The 22,029-nt window shown below is 39.3% G+C and overlaps 1 protein-coding gene across 1 annotated transcript in view; it reads left to right on the top strand.

Moving 5' to 3' along the window:
- The window catches only part of LOC130928015 (oocyte zinc finger protein XlCOF6-like), a 40,073-nt gene that overhangs the window by 1,072 nt on the left and 16,972 nt on the right, over positions 1–22,029 (top strand). Inside the window, exon 2 of the mRNA XM_057854189.1 lies at positions 2,846–3,229. Coding sequence (XP_057710172.1) covers positions 2,846–3,229 — 384 coding nt within the window. The remainder of the gene's footprint in view (positions 1–2,845; positions 3,230–22,029) is intronic.

The following is a 22,029-nucleotide window of genomic DNA, read 5'->3' as shown; positions in this document are numbered from 1 at the left end:
TTCCTGCCGAATTTTCGTGTACGAGGACCTGTTTCACCCAACCAGCAACGTAGCATTTATAAGCCTCCAAGCTCTTAAAAGTTTTTCAAACTTTCGTGAGAATAGGCTGATTTTGTGTGGACAAGATAGTTGTAAATATCAGGGTCAGGCAGAGACGGCGAAGGCAGCCGGTCAAAAATCATCGATTTAGGCATCAAATATGGATCTGGCGACTGTATAGAACGAAGCTTTTCCACATAACGCCTTTTATGCAACACATCCAGTGAGTTTACGGCATCAGAAAGCACCGGGTCTTCCATGAAATGCATTTTAAATTCCTCGATCAATTGAAACCAATGCTAATACAGAGACAAAATGACGGACAAGTGGGCGGAACCATACAGCGAGCACGTGGTTTTATGACGTCGGTGGGTAGGGTCTATAGGCCCAACTCATCTACGTCATAAAATGACGTGTCGCTGTATCCGGCCGCCATATTGTCCATCATTTTTTAGACCTATTCTCATTGTTTTCAATTAGTCGTGCAAGTTCTAGAGCAATTCATGGAAGCCCTGGTGTTATCTGACGCTGTAAACTCATTGGATGCGTTGCATAAAAGGCGTTATGTGGAAAAGCTTCAGTCTATCCATTCGCCAGATCCATATTTGATGCCTAAATCGATATTTTTCGACCCGCTGTCTTCGCCCTCTCTGCCTGACATCTGCAACCCTGATATCGACAACTATCTTGTCCACAGAAACTCAGCATATTCTCACTAAACTTTGAAAAACATTAAGAGCAGCACTCTAAGCAACATTACCCTGTGTGATTTCTAAAATGGCGACAATCCAAAAAAGAAAAAAGTTGACTGCGATGGCCGACGCTTCAAGGATAGGTGGATATTGGACTATTTCTTCAATAAAACACGCAACAACTGTGTCTGCCTCATTTGCAAAGAGACAGTCGCTGTTTTCAAAGAGTACGATGTGCGCGATAATAACAAGACACGCTGACATGTACGACAACATTACAGGAAAGATACGCAGCGAGAAATTATAGCAACTTGAAGTTAGCACAGCAGCAGTATTTCGCAAGAGCCCGAGTGTCGAAGGACAACGCCACAAAGACGAGACTGTTGAAATTATGTATTTGAAAAAATAATAAAGCAAATGTGACACACAGAAGGGCTTGCTAACATTTCTTTAAATGTATTGTTCTACGTAAATCAGCCCAGGTAGCCCCCCACATTTTTACCACACCAAATCAGGCCCCCTTTGCAAAAAGTTTGGACACCCCTGTTTAACCGATGATCCATAGACGAGGCAAGCTTCTTTCACTTGTTACCAACTAAATATTATTCAAAAAATAAAGATGGTGGAACAAATAAGCATCTTGAATTTGAAACGGTATGTTGTCGGCGATTAGCCTAGCAATGATCTTAATTGTGGTTGTCAGCCCCAAACCCTCTAAATATAGATTAAATGCATTTTACCAGATATAAAATGACTACTACATAATCTGTGGTAGTCGTTTGGAGCCCAGTTTTCTCGTCGAATGGCAGCAGTCAATCTCGCTCTCCTCTCCGGGTCTCTCGGAATACGGTAAAACTTCAAGTCTCTCCGTCTATCTTCTCTGTTTTTGCAACCGTCCGCCACACACGACTTCACCATTTTGATTATTAATGTTAACGAGCAGAAAAACACGCCATAATAGTAGGAATTTACGAAGCGCTAATGCATTAACATGACGAGTATACGGACAACATGGCGCGGGGGCATGGCTGTGACGTCACGTGAGTAGGGTCTATAGTTGCTGGGATACAAATCTGTAACAATACATTTACAATGACTACGAACACCAATCTGCAATTTAAAATACTGCATAGATAGTATAAAACTCTATTTAATGCGTACAAAATGGGCTTTTGCCAATCCAATAAATGTCCAAACCAAGGGCATAGGTTTAAACACATAACCTGCCTGTACTTTTTGCTAAAAAGTTGGAAGTGTTATGTCCCTATGCAAACCTACGCCCTTGGTCCAAACTGTCAGGAGAATACTCCAGATACATATTTGCATGCTATTTGGCAGTGTGAAACTGTACAACAGGTCTGACTGCAGGTAATGAAGGAACTCTCATCCCTTTCGAACTGCGGGATTCCATTGTCTCCAAATCTTGCTCTGCGCGGTGATCTGAATATTTCATGTAGTCAGGCCCGTCTGCTACTGGCGACTTCAACGATCGCTAATAAACAAAACAATGTTGCTCAATTGGGAAAAATAAACAAAATATTAACACGCGCTAATGGCTAAATTTATAACACTGGAGCAAATATCTGCAAAACCGAACAAACAAATTGTACAACGGTGAAAAATAATGGTCAAAATTCACTAGAGGGCTGAAGCTAGAATCATAATTCTTTCTTGCATGTTAAGTAGGGGTGTGACAAAATAGCGAAATGGTGACCCTGGTAACCCTGCACATGACAGTGACACCCTCCTTTTAACCATTGAATTAAGTCCATGCTTTGGCCACTGTGGTCTGCTTTTTTGGCTTTGCGCCACTTTCTCTGCTTGCATCCCGAGCATCCGCCTTTCTCAACTTTCCACACATGTATTTTTTTTTTTAACTTGCCTTTAACTGTCAACGGGATATTGTGCTCGTCGACGCATTTACTTCATCAACTACGTCGACTAGTCGGGACGGCTCTATTACATTGTGACGTAGTGGATGACAACAAAATACGAATAAATACAAAATCGTCACAGAGGTTTACTTCTAAAACAGTAAATTTTGGGGGGGTACAGATTATGGCTAATGAAGACATAAAACTTGCCCATGTGTAATTATGGTCTTGGTCTTGCAGATGTCAGTCAAGCTCATTGTCCTGAACGCCAGGAGTCTCCTCGCATGGAAAAAGAGTTGCCATACATCAAGAAGGTGGAGGAAGAATTCGTCCAAATTAAAGAGGAGCAGGAGGAGTACTGCATTAGACTGCAGAACCCCCACATTGAGGAGCAGCAGCAACCTGATCCCCTCAAAAAGGAGGAGGACGACCCTTCATATGTTAAAATGGAGGTGATTGTCATCCCCAAGTGGACTTATGAGCCCTTGAAGCGAGATGGAGTTCCGAGTGAAGCCAGCAGAGGGGCGGAGCTTCTGAGTGGCAGCAGTTCAAAAGGATTCCAAGCAGGCAAGCTCATCGCTCGACCATCAGAGAGTGACGACTTCACATCACACTCGCTGTTCTGTGAGTATTACGTTATTCACCTTGAGGGGAATGTGGGGCTCTGTGTGAAGAAGAAACCGGAACTGTCTTTTGGTGGCATTCGTTCAACCCGTTTAGTCTTTATGCAACAGTGTGTCCAATCCTTGTTGTTTTACGAATTATGACTGACTCATTTTGACATTGGCACATCTGCGCGAGTTTAAGGTGCAACACGTCTATGTTTAAACTTATGAAATGGAAGCGCGTGTAGAGTGTAGAGCTCTCCCGACTAGTCGACGTCTTCGATGACGTAAATGGTGCAACGGTTCAGTTAGCCCACGGTTCGGTTTGAACCTCGGTTTTGGGATCACGGTTTCGGTTTCGGTTTGCGTTTTTTTTTTTTTTTTTTTTTTGTAACTGCCTTTATTTTGCTTTTAAAAAAATGAAATAAACACTTAAAATGTAAACATTTTCGACTGTTAAAATGCCTCTTAGCTCTTTGGCAAGTGTAGTGACTGACTACTGAAATACACGCACAGTAGTGAAAAAGTTACTTGGCAAAGTAACTGGTGATACCTTTCATGTTTTTTTTTTCATTAAAAAAAAAACCCAAACCATAGTAACCTTGCTATGTTTGGAGGTCATTTAATGTTGTGAATCAACCGTTAAAGTTGATAAAATTGCTCCCGTTTTTGCCTTAGGTCCCTCTGTCTACTTTCGACATGTGAACATTTCAAAACTGTCTCATCCTTTAAAGATAGACTCAAGTCAAGATTTTGCCGATTTAGGAGCATTTTGGATAAAAAGTTATTTAGGTTCGCTCGGAAGGTTTACGACAACAGAGCCTTTCTGAGAAGTTTACTGCTCTAAAATGGCGGCCGTTTTCTAACGCTACCAAGTGTCATTTCGCATGTAGTTCTACATGCATGAGATATCTAGGCGTAGATTGTATGATGTCGGCCACAGTCAGGAAATATTGGAGCCGCCTAGCATCGCGTTTGCTACAGCGTCTCAACAAACACTCTTCCATCTGCCTGTCTCGTTTCGTTGCAGAAACGGTGACCAAATCCAAACGGATGAAAAAAAAACCAAACAAAAAAAACCCGCAATGCACGAAAAACATGCAGACTTTGAACGTAACGTACGGCGTACACATTTAAAAATCAGTGCTCAATTGTACAAATTACGATGAGACCGTACAACTTGACAGGTATGAATTATAGTGGACCGTCACAGTTAGGTAGTAGCACTCTGTAGCACGGGAAGTCCAACTATCAGTGGTCAGGGCGAAACTATGTGCTTTCGCGAAATCATCTTCGATGGCTTTGCGTGCCATTTCATAAATGTCGGGGATTATGTTGTTCGCGAACTATGTCCGCGAGGGAACAATATAACGCGGGTCAAGCGTTGCAATTAAATTAACGAAGCCCGCATCTTCAACCACGGAATATGGTTGCAAGTCTTTTGCAATGCACATCCCCACTGCGTGGGTTATTTTCTTGTGTTTTTCTGACCTGATATTGTAAGGGTTTTGGAACGCCTCTTCTATAGACCCGTGTGTTTTCACTGGTGTTATCTTCGGGGTTGTCCTGCTCTGAGAAAACGATGTCTGTGGGTGATGCCGGCTGATGTGCTGAGTCATGTTAGAAGTGTTGCCGTTAGCATGGGGAACAAGTGCTGAGCAATGCTTGCAAATTGTTTTTTTTTTTTTCAATATTTTCTCTCCATCTGCATTGTAGTCCACGGGGAAACCGAAATGTTGCCACACCGCAGATTTGAAAGAAGCCGGTGCTTCCTCAAAATTCGGTCTGTCGACTCCTCCGCTCGCCATAACTTTTTTTGTTTTCTTTCTTGTTTCACTTTCACCTCGCTCGTAAGCGAGAGAGGGCGTTACTCGGCTCCTATTACACAGGTGCTTGACAGCGATTGGACGTTTACTCGCGGGGTGGGAATTTCTCCACAGCTGCGCTTCACGTCACCCAAAGGCACACAGAGTTTGACCAATTCATTCCACAAGCGTTCGGAATAAATTACTGTAATTGCAAAACCAAAAAGGCGCGGTTCATAAAGGCGTATTGAACCGTACAGGGCGAACCGTACGGTTCGGTTTTGAACCGCAAACCGTTGCACTGCTTGTAATGACGGGTTAAAAAAAATTACATGCAAATAAAGTTTAGAATGGCAGGCACTCGCGATACAAGCGGTTGTTACCGGCACCCACAAGGGGGCCGCTATTATTTCAATGTGACCGGCGTTGTCAGATTGAGCAAAGAGGAAGAAAGTGGGCGAGCGAGCGAGAGAGAGGGAGCGAGATCGGCGAGTTGGATAAGTGAGCGGGTAGCGCCGAGTTGAGTGACTTCATCCCCCACGTTTTTGTTTTGGTCAATAAAAGTATCCTTAAAGAGCCATCCGACGCCGCTCTGTGTTTTTATGCACGCCGCCGCCTTCCCGAGGAGGAAATCGGACGAACCCAGACGAGCCGACGACAACGAGCCAAGTGAATCGCCGGTGAGGAGTTAAAAACACCGCCTATTTCCAAAAAGGGCAGAGATGGTAACACGTGAAAGCGGCATAAAACCAAAAAAGCGGAACTGAATGGCTAGAGCCCGGAATTATATCAAGGAAAATATGGAGGGTGCCACTGTGTGTACTCTTTGCTAAGCTGAGCTCGCATACCACGGTAGCACGTCAGCTATTCACAAACACTTGAAGTGCCGTCAGCCAAGTATAATTTTCGAAGACAACAAGAAACAAGCTAGCGGATTGTAAGTCCATACAACTCTCTAACGATTTTTTAAATGGAAGTTGCCTTTATGTGCGTCGTATCAACGCGCATTTTATTTAATAAAATAATTAATATAATTATATATTTTTCTTAATTATTATTACATTTATTAGGATCATTGAAGCTCCCACTTAGGGAAAATATATACATATATCCTGTATATACATAATATAATAAAAAATATATATGGAAACACCACTGGCCTGCTTACTGTAATCCATGACTGCACTAATGTTAGTTATTTAATATTGTAAAGTTTTACATATAGTAGTATACTACAAAATTAATGCTATATACTTTTTGTTACTGTGGGTATGTGTGTCTTTCATTCAAAATAATTGTGGTAATATTTCAGTGTGCCCTCTACATTATCTTCAGGTTAAAACAAACAAAAGTTGAACAGTTTTTCCCCTCCCCAAAAAATGCGGAATGCACACCGGAAAGAGCATCTGAACTCACACAAAGTATTCTGAAAATGATTGTCCGGGACATTGCAATTCATTTTAACATTTAGAACAATATAGACAATGACATACCGCAAAAAGAGTAAGAATTGTTTTGACTCCTGTTAAAACGGTGAAGTCACAGTGTTTCCGTTTACAGTTTTTTGTACCAGTTAATGCCAGCAGCATTTAACCTCATTGTTTGTGATTTATTATTGATATTTATGTTATTTATTTATACGTTAATAAAGAATTTAGGTGTTCCAAAATGTTTTTGGTGAATTAATCATCTTTAACAAAAATTATATTATTAAATTAGTAAAAAAAAAAAATTTTTTTAAATTATTAGATTATTCGACTAATCGTAAAAATAGTCGGTTGACTAATCGGGAGGAAATTAGTCGTTTGGGACAGCCCTAGTAGAGTGATCGTCTGCGAAATAAGCATGTGTAGCATGATTGTGTAAAAGACGAGCACATGGCAGAAAACACTCAGGTGGCTTGAACCCAGAGGAAAATTTTATTGCTCAAAGCTTGCTCTTCTATAGCTCGGGAGATAAATTTGAGATTCTCATCTTAGCCTCATTGCAGTTTCTATTTTGTCTAAAATGTTTCTCAGATGTTTTTTCCTAAAATTCACTAGGAGAAATAGGTGAGACAATAAATTAGAGGGAATCATACTTGAGACTTAAAGAGCATACGACACCAGAAAAAAAGTCTTAAATGGCATTATTATGTGAATTAGAATCATATTTTGAGACGATTCGACCATATACAACAATTTAGCAAAGCGCAGATGACGAGAAATTAGTCTTTTAATCTGCCGGTTAGCCACGCCTACAATTATAGGGCTTTAGCGTCCCCAACAGGTGGATGACGTCAGCGGTAGACTAGGCTCATCGGTTTTACTATTCAGCCCATTGAGGGGGAATTGTTCAGAACGAGGAAAACGAGACGAAGAGAGCTGCAAAATGTCATTGTTTCAGTCTCTCTACTCCCAATATTTTTACAGGATATTCTTTTTATCCAAGTATTTTCCCCAATAGCTATATAAATGGCTTGAGAAGGACCAGTCAGCCCGTCGAGGGGGAACTATTCACAATGAGGAAAACGCGACGAAGAGAGCGGCAAAATGTCATTGTTTCTGTCTCTTTACTTCAATATTTTTACAGGATATTCTTTTTATCCAAGTATTTTTCCCCAATAGCTATATAAATGGCTTGAGAAGGACCAGTCAGCCCGTCGAGGGGGAACTATTCACAATGAGGAAAACGCGACGAAGAGAGCGGCAAAATGTTTCTGTCTCTTTACTTCAATATTTTTACAGGATATTCTTTTTACCTAAGTACTTTCCCCAATTGCTAAATAAATGGCATGGTCATGACAAATAACTTGTGCTAAATGGAATATAAAATAATAAAAATCCATTTATTCAAGACGACATGGCAAAATTACTCCATAATGGTCAAAACAGTCGACTTTACCTTTACTGTCACACCTGCCGAACGATATTTTATGACACCTAAATCGGACATATGTCATTTCCCTTCCCCGGCTTCGGAGAATGCAAACAGACCAGAAGGAGTGACAGCTAGCCGACATGCTAACCCGAACCGAGGGATGTTTCAAAGTCTTCGAAGTGGAAAATCACACATAACTAGCCTGGATTATTTGACATGACGACCCGGTTGTCGAGTTTCTTTGCGGATCGGCAAACCGCCCGGCGGAGAGCAATTTACAGTTCGTTCCCTGGAGGAGGGTGGCTGGAATTGTTGTGTAGCTAACGTGCTAACAGCTAACTGCTAATGAGCGTGAGGATAGCTTTTTACATGCCTATCAATGATCAAACGTAAGTAGTCCTTTATTTAAAGGAATTTTATAGTGTTTACTTTGTAATCACTGTATTCGTATTTGACATAATACAAAACAAGATGTTTACTCACTTCCTTGTAAGTCCAATGGTCCCACAGTAAATATCCACGGTGAATGGGAACCTTTTGAAACTCCAAAAAGGCGCATACGCCTCTCCCGCATACAGAATGATTTTTCTGCAGCCGTTTGGCTGGCGTGATGCAAAAAATAAAAGTATTAATCCACAAAATCAGCTGAATCCTTCGTCCTCATACACAACAGTACACTGTAGCGTGAAGAGGACGTCTTCTACCGTACACGTCACAGCGCCCTCCTCCTCAATGCGAGACCGAAGCCGGAAGTCACTCATTTTCCTGGCGCAGGATTCAAAAAACTAAATAAATATAGCGATCGCTTCCACACACATCCAAGCGGTCCATATCATTCAGGAGCATAAAATACCGCGTGTATTATGAAATAAACATGCTTTTTCGTGTCACAAGCACTTTAAGGGAGATACCTTGCTAATCTCAATTCAGTGTTTTTAATGGCTCCTTTTTCTCCTTTGAAAAAGAAAATGAGCATTATTGGAGCTACTATGGAGAAATATACGGGTCTCTCGCTCACTCTCCCTCTCATGCGCGCGCGTCTGCGCGCACGCACACACGAGACACTTAAATCATGTGGCCCTCTCCTCCCACCTGACTGGATTCACCATTCTAAACACAGATCATCCACTTCATAATATCTTGATGGACCAAAGAAACAATGGTGGACACTACTCTCTCGTCACTGCATGACAGAGGGATACAGAAGATACACCCAAAGCCATCAGGCTTTATCATTCTAGAACAAATGGCTTTAGTGAAATCCAACACAGTCATTGTACTTGAAAATTGAGTACTGTTGAGAATTTTTGTCAAAGAATGTGGGCGGGCAAGTGGTGCGGACCCAAACGCAGGCAAATGGAGGCAAGGCAGACAGGCGGGCAAACATTTTTTAATTAACACCAACCAAAAACAAAGTGCAAACAATTTACAACATTTCAAATAGCTATAATAACATCAACAGCCATAATATTAACAACAAAGTTCAACACAGTTTTTAAGACAGCAAACAAAAATTAAGTCTCTAAGCCCAGCAGTATTAGGGCTTTGAACACTGCAACAAATGTCTAAGTACATCTAGAATTTATGTTGTACCCCTCATGCGACATTTGTTGATCAAGGCTTTTTTCGACTGGTGTCCATCTTATCCAGCGTACTGCAGCGCATGGTGTAAGCTGCCAGTATAAAAGAAAGCACAAATTAGAAATTGAACTAGAAACTAATTTCTGGAGAAATTACTATGGGGCTTTGCTGTGTGGAGATACAGATCTTAGCCCTGCCCAGATTGGTTTGGGGACATTTCGAGGTTGGAAATGAATGGGAAATTTGGACGTCCATGACCGTCAATGGCTTCGACTTAAATATGCGTCAATGAAGTCCAATTACATTGACGTCAATAGAATCTACATACTTGGCTGTCAATGGCATGGACGTACATAGCCCTCATCGGCAATTGAGTACTTGTGTTTCAATGCAATGTGGATGACAATGGAAATGAATGGGAAATTTGAACGCCCATGGCCGTCAGTGGAATCCAGGTACATTGGCATCAATAGATTCGACATACATGGCCGTCAATGGCATCAATGCGATGTAAATTACATTACAAGTGAATTAGAAATTAGGACGTGGCATCCCATTAAAAATGAATGGAAAGTTTTTGGCAAATTTCCAAGGAACCATAATTTTTTCCCCAAAAATTCTGTATACAACTTTTATGCCACTCATCATCCCAGAATTTTTGATGCCCCAATGATGACTTTTTTTTGTGAGAAATCAGCGTTCACATGCGAACGGAAAATTTTTCGAGGCCGGTTGAAAAATTAATTTGCAAATCGAATATATATATCAAATGCATTTCATTGTATTTTTTACTTTTTCTCATTTCAAATAATGGGCAGCTAAAACAGTTCAGAAAATTGTCAAAACATTTTAAAGAATAAAGTCTAAAACTGCAATCAAGTTGTAATAGAGTTCTGCAGGTCGCAACAATTAAAAAGCTTTTTGCAAATTGATGCCTATAATGGAATCCCCCCCCCCCCCCCCCCCCATTTTCTGAGTCGCTTATCCTCAATGAGATAATTTTGATTTTAAAAGAACATCTTTAAATCAATCAATCACCACCACCCCCAATGTAGAGATAATTGTACGAATGGAGTTGCAAAATTCTGTCACCAAAATATACAGTTTCAAGTGATGTTACGCTCCCTTTTCTAGACATTTCTTTTAAAAAAATCCTGTAAATCAATATTTGTGCCCTAAACTGCCAATATTGATAATAATCCCAGTGATCAGACACTAATAAACAAAATGGTTATTATAGTGTCCAATGCAAGTTAAAAATAACAATCACTTTAAAAATTAGATAAGCCGTGTAGTAAGATAATAACTCAATTACCACCTTGGTCATCTCTGGGTGAGTCAGGGTCTGGGTCATAAAAGCTCATCTTCTTCGGTGGGTATCGCGCTCCTTTCCGCATCTCTTTTTTATTATTTCCTGCTGGGCCATTCAATCTGTGAAATATAATACATTTTAATTTTAAAAAGTGGTTCAATGTCTTATTTGGTTTTACACTGTCATCACAACTCATAATTTGGTACAGCAACTTCTTAATATCTTTAGATACACAGATTGTGTTCATTTAACCATATTAGACCACCGAAGGACTGAAACAATATCTTTTAAAATCCCCCATACCAATCATCATAAAACAAAGAGACATTAAAGTGAAAATCCATGATGATACATGATGTTAAGATTTCTGTAAGAATTGCACTTTTCTTGGACAAGTTGTTGGGCTCTTTCCTGTACACTGCTCCTAAAAAAAAAACCTTTTTATTGCTAATATATATAAGATGCACCTTCTCAATTCCCTATGTCTCAAGTTTTTAATGTTAATAGGGTGACCATAATTTGATTTCCCAAAAAATAGGCAGAGCAGCATGTCCTCGGGGTACTTAAATGATACGCAGAATTTACTCAAAGATGCCTTATAACTACAGTTTTAAAGTATGCCTTCTCTGTATGGATAGAATATTCCGTTATACAACAAAACAATCTCCATATCCAGAGACACAAATTCAGATAGGCTTCCCAGATGTTTTTCAACATGCAACATTTATTTTGCCAAAAATAATCTCCCTTGGCTGTTTCCAAAGAAGTCATCCTTCTACCGTCCAATTCAGCCGATCGGTGTACTTCCGCCAGCTGTCTGGCTTCATGGCACAATTGTAACGCGTGTGTCAAACATAGAGCTCAGAGAAAACAAACCAGCGAGCGCAGGGGTCGGGAGATTGAGGGAGAGCGGGAGGGGGGCATTGAGCAGATAACTGACCATGGAAAACCGGAGATATGATCCTTTTATTTAGTGATGCACGATAATGCATTTTTCAGCCGATACCAATAACCGATAATTTCCTCCTCGTTCCAACCGATAACCGATAATGTCAGGCCGATAATTTTATTAAAAGATTTATGTAAAATTTTAAAGTATACACAAGAGAAAATATTACTGTGCAAAAATATTATTGCTCTTTTTTTCAACATCAAATGTGAACAAGTAGTAAATTCCAACATCTAAATAAAGACAGATTGTCCGACATTGTGTAATGGTAAACTTTTGGCAACAATTACTTAGAGTAAATACATAAGTTGCACAAAAATGCCTTTAAAAGTAAGCCATTCCTAACGTATAACATTACTACACAGCAAAAACACAACTCCTTAAAACTAGTTAAATTCCCTTGTTTTCAGTGTAAATCTATTGGAAACAAGTGAAATTAACTGCCAGCACTTCAAGTATATTTCACTCAGATTTCTTGAAGAAAAATAGCCAGCTGAAAATAAGCTTAACAGCCTTATTTTAAGCAATACATTATTATACATAATCCTAAAAAAAATAAATAAATAACATGTCAGAAATGTTCTTTATTCAAGAATATGTATGGTCCAAAACATTATTTGAAAGCATTTTTTTTCCTGATTTAGGTGAAAAATGACATTTTTTTATATGTTTGGGCTTAATAAGAACAAATGGCAATATTTAGTTCAAGTAAGTGGAATAATCTGGCGCATTCATCTGTTAACTAGTCTTCAACAGTCAAACAAGATGGGGAAAATTATTTCACTAGAATTAAGAAGAATGCTCTGATTAAGACGCCATAAATTTAAAGCGTACTGAATGCATTACTGACTGGAGGACTCAACTAACCACTGTGCCGTCATGATAAACATGCTTTCTTGACATCACTTGTGTAAATGTCCGTAGTAAAACTGATGTGATCGGCATGTCTTTCACGATGAATCGCGGTCGTATAAAACGCATTAATTTTTCATCCAGAGGTTTGGCTATCGGGTCATTTCGGGAATTTCCTCCTGCCTGTGCCCTTCAGTCCACCCGGCTGCTAAATTAGCACCCGCGCCAGGCCTCTGTCTTGAACTGGAGTGGCGGCAGCAGCTAAGTTCGTACCGGATATCTGCCCGCCCCGGCCGGTTCACTGCGGCGTATTCGGTGCAGGGCTCTGCTCTGCTCTGCCCGCCTAGGGCGAGGCGGCGGCCTGCCGGAGCGGCGGGAACCGTCAGAAGACAGCTACTTGTCGACTATCGGTCTCGTGAGGTGTTTAGCCATAGATGGGAGTTTACCACCCGCTTTGGGCTGCATTCCCAAACAACCCGACTCTGGGAGGACCGCAGCGTCTCTGTATCGTCACAAGCCCCGTAGCTTCCTTTATAGTTTGTGTTTACAATAGCTTTAGCATTCGCGCTAGCAGCAGCCTCGTATTCGTTCCAAAAATCTTTGTGATGCAGTTTTAAATGGCTGCTGGGTTAGTGGTGTTCAATGAGGACGCTTTCTTTACGCCTCGTGGAACTGTTTTGTTGATGGCGAGAGCGTCATTTATTTCATTTCACACACGGGAAAAGCAACGCACGCTAGGGAGAGTGCCTCAACACTGATGTCTAACACCGCCTCCTCTATGACGCAGTACTCATGAACCCCTCCTCCCACAGGGGCTTCAGAGAGGGGAGGGATTGAGCAGGCGGCGGTGGAGAAGTGGAGAAAACTGCTTGGTTGCGCACATTTGGAGGCTAAATCAAGTATATAATTATCGGATTGCATTATCGGTTGATTTTTTTAAAATCTGTATTATCTGTGTGACGTCATAATTGGCATTATCGGCCGATAATTATCGGTAACCGATATTATCGTGTATCTTTACTTTTAATTTCAAACGAGTAATTATGAAGGAACTCTTCACTATTAAAACTAGGAACTATTTTCTCCACCAGAGGGCACTCATGCTCTTTGGACGAATAATGCCTCATTTGTAGATTTTTTTTTTCTCATTGGAATTCAATGATTTTTTTCCCCCTTTGGCTTAATGTGGTTATGCAATGGAATTTTTTTTACAGTATCATTAAAACAACAGTTCATACAGATAATGTTGCGCTCAGGAAAAAAATACAATTGTTAAAAAAATAAAATAAAATAAAAAAATATTTTGAAATAATGCTACTCTTACATGAGTGACATTTTTGCCTACTCTACCCACCTTTGGTCACCCCAATGTAAACTCGTTGCATGAAGCTAGAGAAAATGGGTCTCACTGCAATGAGAAGATGTTCCAATTGTACACAATTTATGTAACTCCAAGACTGTCTAGGCCCACTGTTTGTAGAAATAATTCCAAAGTTAATATTTTTACATGAATATGTTTACTTCAGTAAATTCATGGCCCCCCAAGCTAGCTAGCTAGCTTCACTATTTGCCACTTATTGCCGACCAGTTTCCCCCCCCAAAAAAACTATCAGAACTAGCATAAACACAAGCCATATAAATTATACCCAAACTCCGTTCGACAAAGATGTTACTTACCCTCTTTTTTGTCCTGAAACGGTTTCTTCCTCCATTCCTCCTGACACCAACTTCATGAGTACGACTTGATGTCGTTAGGTCAGCCTCCCCCTTATGAGTTAACCAATGACGAAGCAGCATTTGTGACTGATGGCGCTTTCTTCCAATGTAGACGTTAGGTCTGCATTATCTTCAGGGTTGAAAGTTCACAGTGTTTCGCGCCACATACAGCTTGACAGTGCATGAAGAAAACAGCGCTGCAGCGCCGGTCAACGCTGAGTGGTTTCAGCTGCATTTTAAGTAAGAATTAATTTACAAAAATGTTGTTTATATACACATGACTACATAAGGCTAATAAAAATAAAAAATAAAAAATAATCTTTAAAAAAGATATTCATAAGTTGAGTTTATTTGGCTTTATTAATATACAATACATTTTCAGTTCTTGGAGTTTTTAAAGCCTTGTTTTCATTTTAATTTAAGCTAACTGAAATGTTTACATCTTCATTAATTCAATATCATATTATTTCGTTTTTATGAAATTTAATGACCTTATAATACCATCATAATAACAATTTTAGAAGGGTAACATTATTACACATCAGTAAGAGTTTTCCTTTGTGCATTTTGTACCTACCGGTTTGTAAATGTACCACCGTGATCGTTTTCATTATGATTATTGATTTTTTTTCTAACTATTTGTTAATCAATTTCTCTTTATATATAATAACTATCTCTTCATATATAATATACTTTATAATTATTCAATTACTATAACCCTTTTCATTCTGAATAAATTGCATACCATATTTTGTGCACTTCTATATGTAAAATCATATTTATGAACTATTTATGCCTTTTTATCCCGTCATCCCCACTTTCATTGACCCTGCAGCTCCATTTCTGACACCAGTAAAGCATGAATATTGCTCCTCTATAGAGGATACAGATAATTTTGATTGTGCGGTTCATTTTCAGAAGATTGGACTATTGCAGCAGTATATTTACAGGTCTTGATTTTAAAAAAAATTAAAAAATTTTTAATCAGTCAGGACGCTGCAGCTAGTACAGAATGCTGCTGCCAGAGTCCTTACAAATACAGTACAAGGAAACTGGACCACATTACACCAGTTTTGGAAATCATTACACTGGCTTCCAGTGAGTCAAAGGATAGACTAGAAATTGATACTGCTCGTCTATAAAACGCTTTCATGGCCTTGGACCAAAAGAATCATAGAGACCTCTAAGGTAGTCTGGAACCGATCTGTTGTATGTTCCAAGAACAAGAACCAAGCAGGGTGAGGTAGCATTTAGTATTATGCTCCTCACCTTTTGAAACAAGTTACCTGAAGGTCTGAAGTGTGCTCAAACTGTTAGCTCCTTTTAAATCAGGACTAAAATCGCTTTTGTTTATCACAGCATATCCATAACGGTCTATATTTTTTAACTTTCAAGCAATTTGCTTTTTATTCATTTTAAGTATAATTTTATTACCTGTTTCAATTCTTTTTTTTCTTTTTTAATTTCATTTAGATTCTCAACAATAATATACTGTACATTGTACTTACAACAGTGAATGACGATAGTCCATTTCTCGATACATTACTTTTTTAACGGAAACAACAACAAAAAAGAAATTAAATAAATAATAAATTAATTAAAAAGTACATAAATAAAAAACATACAGCAACTTAAGACATTTGGGAGCACATCTGATATTGTTTTCTTACCCCCGAAAAAGTAAGGAGCTACTTTCTCTGTTGAGCATCAATTGAAATCCATTCTAATTGGTTTCACGTTTGTCCATTTGGACCATATCAAATAAAATGTATCAATCTCTAATTTAAGTTAAAATGACAGCTTCTCCATGATGTAAATTTCATGTACAATATCTATCCATTCCTCAACAGTTGATTTTTTTTAAAGCCATTACCTAGAAATAGATTTCTTAGAGGCTGCTAATAGAATATTCAACAGTTTTTTTATCATTGACTTTTCATTGTCTTTGTTATAACTTTCTTTTGAACTAATGTTTTTAATTTTTAAAAATCATTTTATCGCTGATCGTGGTTATTCATGTGATGTAAAGCACTTTGAATTGCTTTGTGTTGAATTATGCTATACAAATAAATTTGCATTGCCTGAGAATCCAACGAGTGCTTGTGGAGAGCTCTTCATTTGCTCTGTCTGAGTTCAGTATGAGATGCATGAACGGAAGTTGTGATAAGAGTAGACTGAGTTCATCGAGAGATCTCTCTGATTTCTCTGCCTGAGATCACAAATAGACACAAAAGTTGAGAACCTCTGAGAATTATATGAGAGCTCGTTGAGATCTCTACTGAAACTTAAAAGGAGACTAAATTGAGATTTAGTGCATTTTATTGCTCCAGAGAAAAAACTGAGACACAGGAGAAATAAACCTTAGTCTCAGTTTGGCATCACACAGATCTCACAGTTGTCTAGGAGAAATAAATGAGATATTTTGGAGATCTCTTTTCAGATTTTCTTTTCCTCTGGGAAGTTCCGTTCCGCTGAGACCCCCAATTTGACCATATTTAAAAAATCTCAACGTGCATATGTGATTCATCATTGGAAAGTTTAAAATATCTTTTTTTTCTGAGCGGGAAGGCATTTTTGACACCCTAAAAGTAGATGAAATCATGTGAGCTAAAAATCAAGTGTCTCATTCTAAAAACAAGTTTAGGACACCCGTACTTGTACATATTAAATCATAAACACTTCAAGTCACGTTTTGCAACAGAAAATTTATTAATATCAACAAAGGGGAGATAATTAGGCAATTTTGGAGAAGGGGAAGTTTTGTTTTTTGTTTTAAATCGGGGAAACAAATAAAATCAACAACTACACCTTCCCCACACTTTATAATTTCATGGTTAGCAGGAATAAGGACAACCCATCTGTATTAATCAGGTGGCCCTCCTCAGATGATGCCAACGTCTTCATCTCTGCCGTATGTATTGAGGCTTCTTGAGGTAATGCACAGGGAAGCCATTGTCATCATCATGCACTTCAACTGATACTCGGGGGCTGAAACTGTCTGCGGTCCATGTCCCCCCAGACTGACGTTATTCCAAACCGTCGCCCAACATTAATTTGTTGCAGTGTTTGTCATTGTGTTGCCCATATTCCAGCAATTGTGCGTTTTGTACTCAGGATGTATTCAAGGGTAATGTTTACAAATGCTCCCATGTGTAAAACGAGGAGCAGAAATGTCTCGTCTGTATTGTTCGCCTCCATGGTTTAGAAAACATTGCGGTATATAAACATGTGTCAATTACTGCTTTGAAATTATAACGTGGTATGAAAACGACAGGGTTTCAAAATTACTAAAATTTTCCGTCATACCGTTCTTCTAGTATAAACTATAATCAACGACTTGGACAGCACATTTACGTGAAAAAAATAAGGTAAGGTGATGCAAAAAAAAATCAAACCGCTGCGTGTGTGTGTACTAATGCCATCACACGACAGCTCTGGATGCTAACTATCTCCATAATAATGTAACGAATCGTATTATACTATAGACCCTACTCACCTACGTCACAAAATGACGTGTCGCTGTGTCTGGCCGCCATATTGTCCTTCATTTTTTAGCCCTATTCTCAATGGTTTCAATTAGTCGTGCAATTTATAGAGCAATTGATGGAAGCCCCGGTTTTATCTGACGCTGTAAACTCATTGGATGTGTTGCATAAAAGGCGTGATGTGGAAAAGCTTCAGTTTATCCATTCGCCAGATCCATATTTGATGCCTAAATCGATGTTTTTCGACCCGCTGCCTTCGCTGTCTCTGCCCTGACATCTGCTACCCTGATATTTATCTTGTCCACACAAAATCAGCTTGTTCTCACGAAAGTTTGAAAAACTTTAAGAGCTTGAAGGCTTATAAATACTTTGTTGCTGGTTGGGTGAAACAGGTCCTCGTCCACGAAAATTCGGCAGGAATCTATCTTGTGCTCGGAAGGTGTGTTACGAAATTTTCAATTCAAAATCTTTTGTTCTTGGTAACATCCACTGTCAGGTCTAATGTATTTCATGTCATTTGTCAATGGAGCTAGGGCTTTTAATGTTTATATGATTTAGCGATAGCACTCTCACTACATACATAAATATGAAGTGCGATAGCACTACTCCAGATTGTCCCTAGTTGAATTTATTTTTTGGCTTTTGAACTCAATAGTGAAATTGTAAATTAATTGTATGACAACTGTCTTATTATTCCCTTATAATTATATATTTTCAGGTAGTTCATTCACAACGTCTGAGTGTATGTTGTCGGCGATTAGCCTAGCAATGATCTTAATTGTGGTTGTCAGCCCAAAACCCTCTAAATATATATTAAATACATCTTACCAGATATAAAATGACGACTACATAATCTGTGGTAATCGTTTGGAGCCCAGTTTTCTCGTCGAATTGCAGCAGCCCATCTCGCTCTCCTCTCCGGGTCTCTGGGAATCCAGTAGAACTTCAAGTCTCTCCGTCTATCTTCTCTGTTATTGCAACCGACCGCCACACACGCCTACACCATTTTGATTATTAATGTTAACGAGCAGAAAAACACGCCATAATAGGAATTTACGTAGCGGTAATGCATCAACAGTGACGAGTTGACAGACAATATGGCGCAGGGGCGTGGTTGTGACGTCATGTGAGTAGGGTCTATACTATAGTGGGGGTATTTGCGTGCGGCAGACAGCAGCCATGTGTTGTATAAGTTTCCAAAATAAAGAATTGCAACTTTACTAAGCGGGTGACATTTTGTAGACGTTACAATAATATTGGAGTAAGTTGGATCACACAATAGTTTACCGTGAAGATCTGCAAACATTTTTTAACATTTTTTTTCAAACACCCTCCTTCTCGGTCACTAGAGTAGGAGTGCTAGCTGTCACTAGCGAACTTGACACATGTACGCTGCTCCTCTCATCCCATTGTAAATGTTCATTTTGCTTTTGCTGCTCATTTTGTGAAATATCGACAGGGCTATACTTCTCAATAATATTACGTTTGGGTTCAAATTGGAAGGGCAGAACCGTCGACATGTTTATGTCGTTCACGAGTGACACTGTGTAAGTTCGGCAGCAAGTCCATGTGACGCCACCGTGCTGCGACGTCAACAACAATAATGGCGACCTACTAGTTAAAATAATTTTACAAATTTTATCAAAATGAAAACATTAAGAGGGGTTTTAATTTCAAATTAGTATAACTCGTAGTAGCATTGATGTTCTAAGAACTACATCTCTTTCTATCCTTGGATCCCTTTAATGGCTACTAGTAAGATCTTCAACAGTTTTTTATCATTGGCTTTCAAATTTTCCAGCTTCAAATCAACCTGATACAGACATTCACATTTAAAAGGGATATGTTGCCCGAAAATGTTCTCCAAATGTCCTTGAATTTCAGTCCAGTAGGGTGTAATAACATTGCATTTCCAAAATATATGTGAGTGATCCGCTCCATTTGGTCCAATCTCTCCAGCAGGCGTCTCCTTTACCCAGGTGTTGTCTTTGGACTGGGGTTATAAAGTATCTCATAATATTTTTCCAACAGAATTCGTGCCATACATTCGAGCCCGTAGTGGTCCATTGTAACTGGCACATGTTCTCCCACAACTTTTTTTTCCTCAAGTGGCATAATCCTTCCCCTTCCAGTGTTTCCCATAGGATTTTTTGAAACTGTGGTGGTGGGCTGCATTGGAGTCGGACAGCCTCACCATGTCGTGCCACGGCGAATTTTTATTTTTTTTCTTCATTATTTTTTTCCCCCAAGAAGAACCATAACAAAGATATATTTGAAATATTTCATTAGCTAGGCTAATGTTATAGCTCTCAGCTACGGTATATGTATGTAAAATGCGTAGCTGATTACAGCTACGTTACCCTATGTAATAATGCGACTTTTTTTCTCGTAGCAATAGTACGACTTACATCTCGTAGTGAATCAGGGTTGGCAACCCAAACTGTTGAAAGAGCCATATTTGACCTCACCCCCCACCCAAAAAAACAAAAAAACAAAACTGATACAGTATGTCTGGAGCAGCAAAAAATTCAAAGCCTTGTACAAGCCTTGTACAATTATCAATACTAGCTATATTAGCCTACTATAAAAATGACTAAGTTGGCTAGAAATACATAATTAGCCTTCATGATTAAATGTTTATTTTCCCTGCAGTGGATCCTATAGCGCACCACGTGACTACTCTGTTGTACGATGCCACCACAAGTTTAACTTCATTACAATATTAATGAATTGAAAGAATGTTTGTGTCATGTTTGTCCTCCTAGAAATCCTATTAAAACAAAAAATATATTTCCCTCCCCCATCTTTTTCCATTTAAAAAAAAAAAAAAAAGCAGCGCTAAAGAGCCGCATGCAGCCCGAGAGCCACGGGTTTCAGACCGCCGTCGTAGTCCTCCTTTTTCCTTTTTATTTGACCCTCGTAAGTACTACATTACCACAACAATAACAGTCCTTCTGTCAACTGACCCATTTACAGGACTGTGGGAATTCTAATAGCCGTGTAAAGAGTTTTACTTGATTCGGTGAGAAGGTGAATAGTTTTTTCCCCGTTGTTCGTGAATTAAATTTCCACACAAACGCACATCGAGGTACCATTAACTTAGCAAGGAGAGGTATGAGAGTCATATAAATATAAATATTTATATATTTATAAATATAAATATTTTACTGTGACCAACGCTCTGAAAATAGAGCAAGGCTTTATTTTGGGCCCTGCCTCTCCGCGCAAGTTCAATCAAAGTTTGCTTTCCGTCCAAGACGGCCGTCCACCGCTCACTTTCGCCGAAAAGTCCGATCCAAACTATTGTAATGCCCCGGATATGGGGAAGAAGGAGAGAAGTCTGTATTTGCTTACCCACTTGATTGTGGTAACAATGATACAGAAAAACAATAACAAAATAACAGCGTGCTCCTAAGACATGCGACCGCTATCACTCGCTATCTCGCTCGTTCTCCCATTTTTCCTACTCGTTCCCCTTGCGTCTCTTAAATAAATAAATAAATAAAATACTACTCTAAAATGCTACTCTACTACCCGCGAGAGAGTGGAGTGGGCTACAGCTGTGTAATCGGCTGACTGACGCATCTGATTATTATCTTCTTTTTTTTTAATTCGGCGGGGTGGGGGGGGGGGGGGGCAAACGAGACTGTGGCGGGCCGCCACAGTCTCGTTCATTTGTGGGAAACACTGCCTTCCCATTTTTGTTTTATAAAATGAGTATTATCCATCTTTGTTGACCTCTTAATTTTATACCATTTGGAAATCATTTTATTACAGGTCTTCGACTCGAAGAGATCTACAATTTCTTGTAGAACCAGAGTTTCTTGTCTAGCTATGTTCTTTGTTACATCATGGTGATAATAGTGTCTAACCTGAAGGTATCTGTAAAAATGATCTTTTTCTAGGCCGTTTTTGGATATCAAGGTTTCAAAATCCTGAAATTTATCATCTTGTATGAATGAGTGATATGAAGTCAAACCTTTTTGAAATCCACTTTTTAAACCTTGTATCTGTTTTGTTCGGTGTAAGTTCTGTATCTAAAGCACACCATCTTAACCTTTTCAATGAGTTCTCAATTCTACATTTTTTGCAGATGTCCTGCCAGACCTGCAGTAAATGATGGGTCTTGTTGCCACCTGCAATGTTCAAACCTTGCCACGATATAGTGTCGGCCATCAAAGTAGACATTGGAGTTCCCTTCAGCCTTGTACATTCAATTTCTTTCCAACGTGTATTGTCTGTTGGGGAACAAATTAGAGG

This window comes from Corythoichthys intestinalis, chromosome 13 (assembly GCF_030265065.1).
Source record: "Corythoichthys intestinalis isolate RoL2023-P3 chromosome 13, ASM3026506v1, whole genome shotgun sequence".
In the NCBI taxonomy this organism is placed as follows: Eukaryota; Metazoa; Chordata; class Actinopteri; order Syngnathiformes; family Syngnathidae; genus Corythoichthys; species Corythoichthys intestinalis.
Note: the sequence above shows the minus strand (reverse complement) of the source record. Positions and strands in the feature narration are given on the sequence as shown.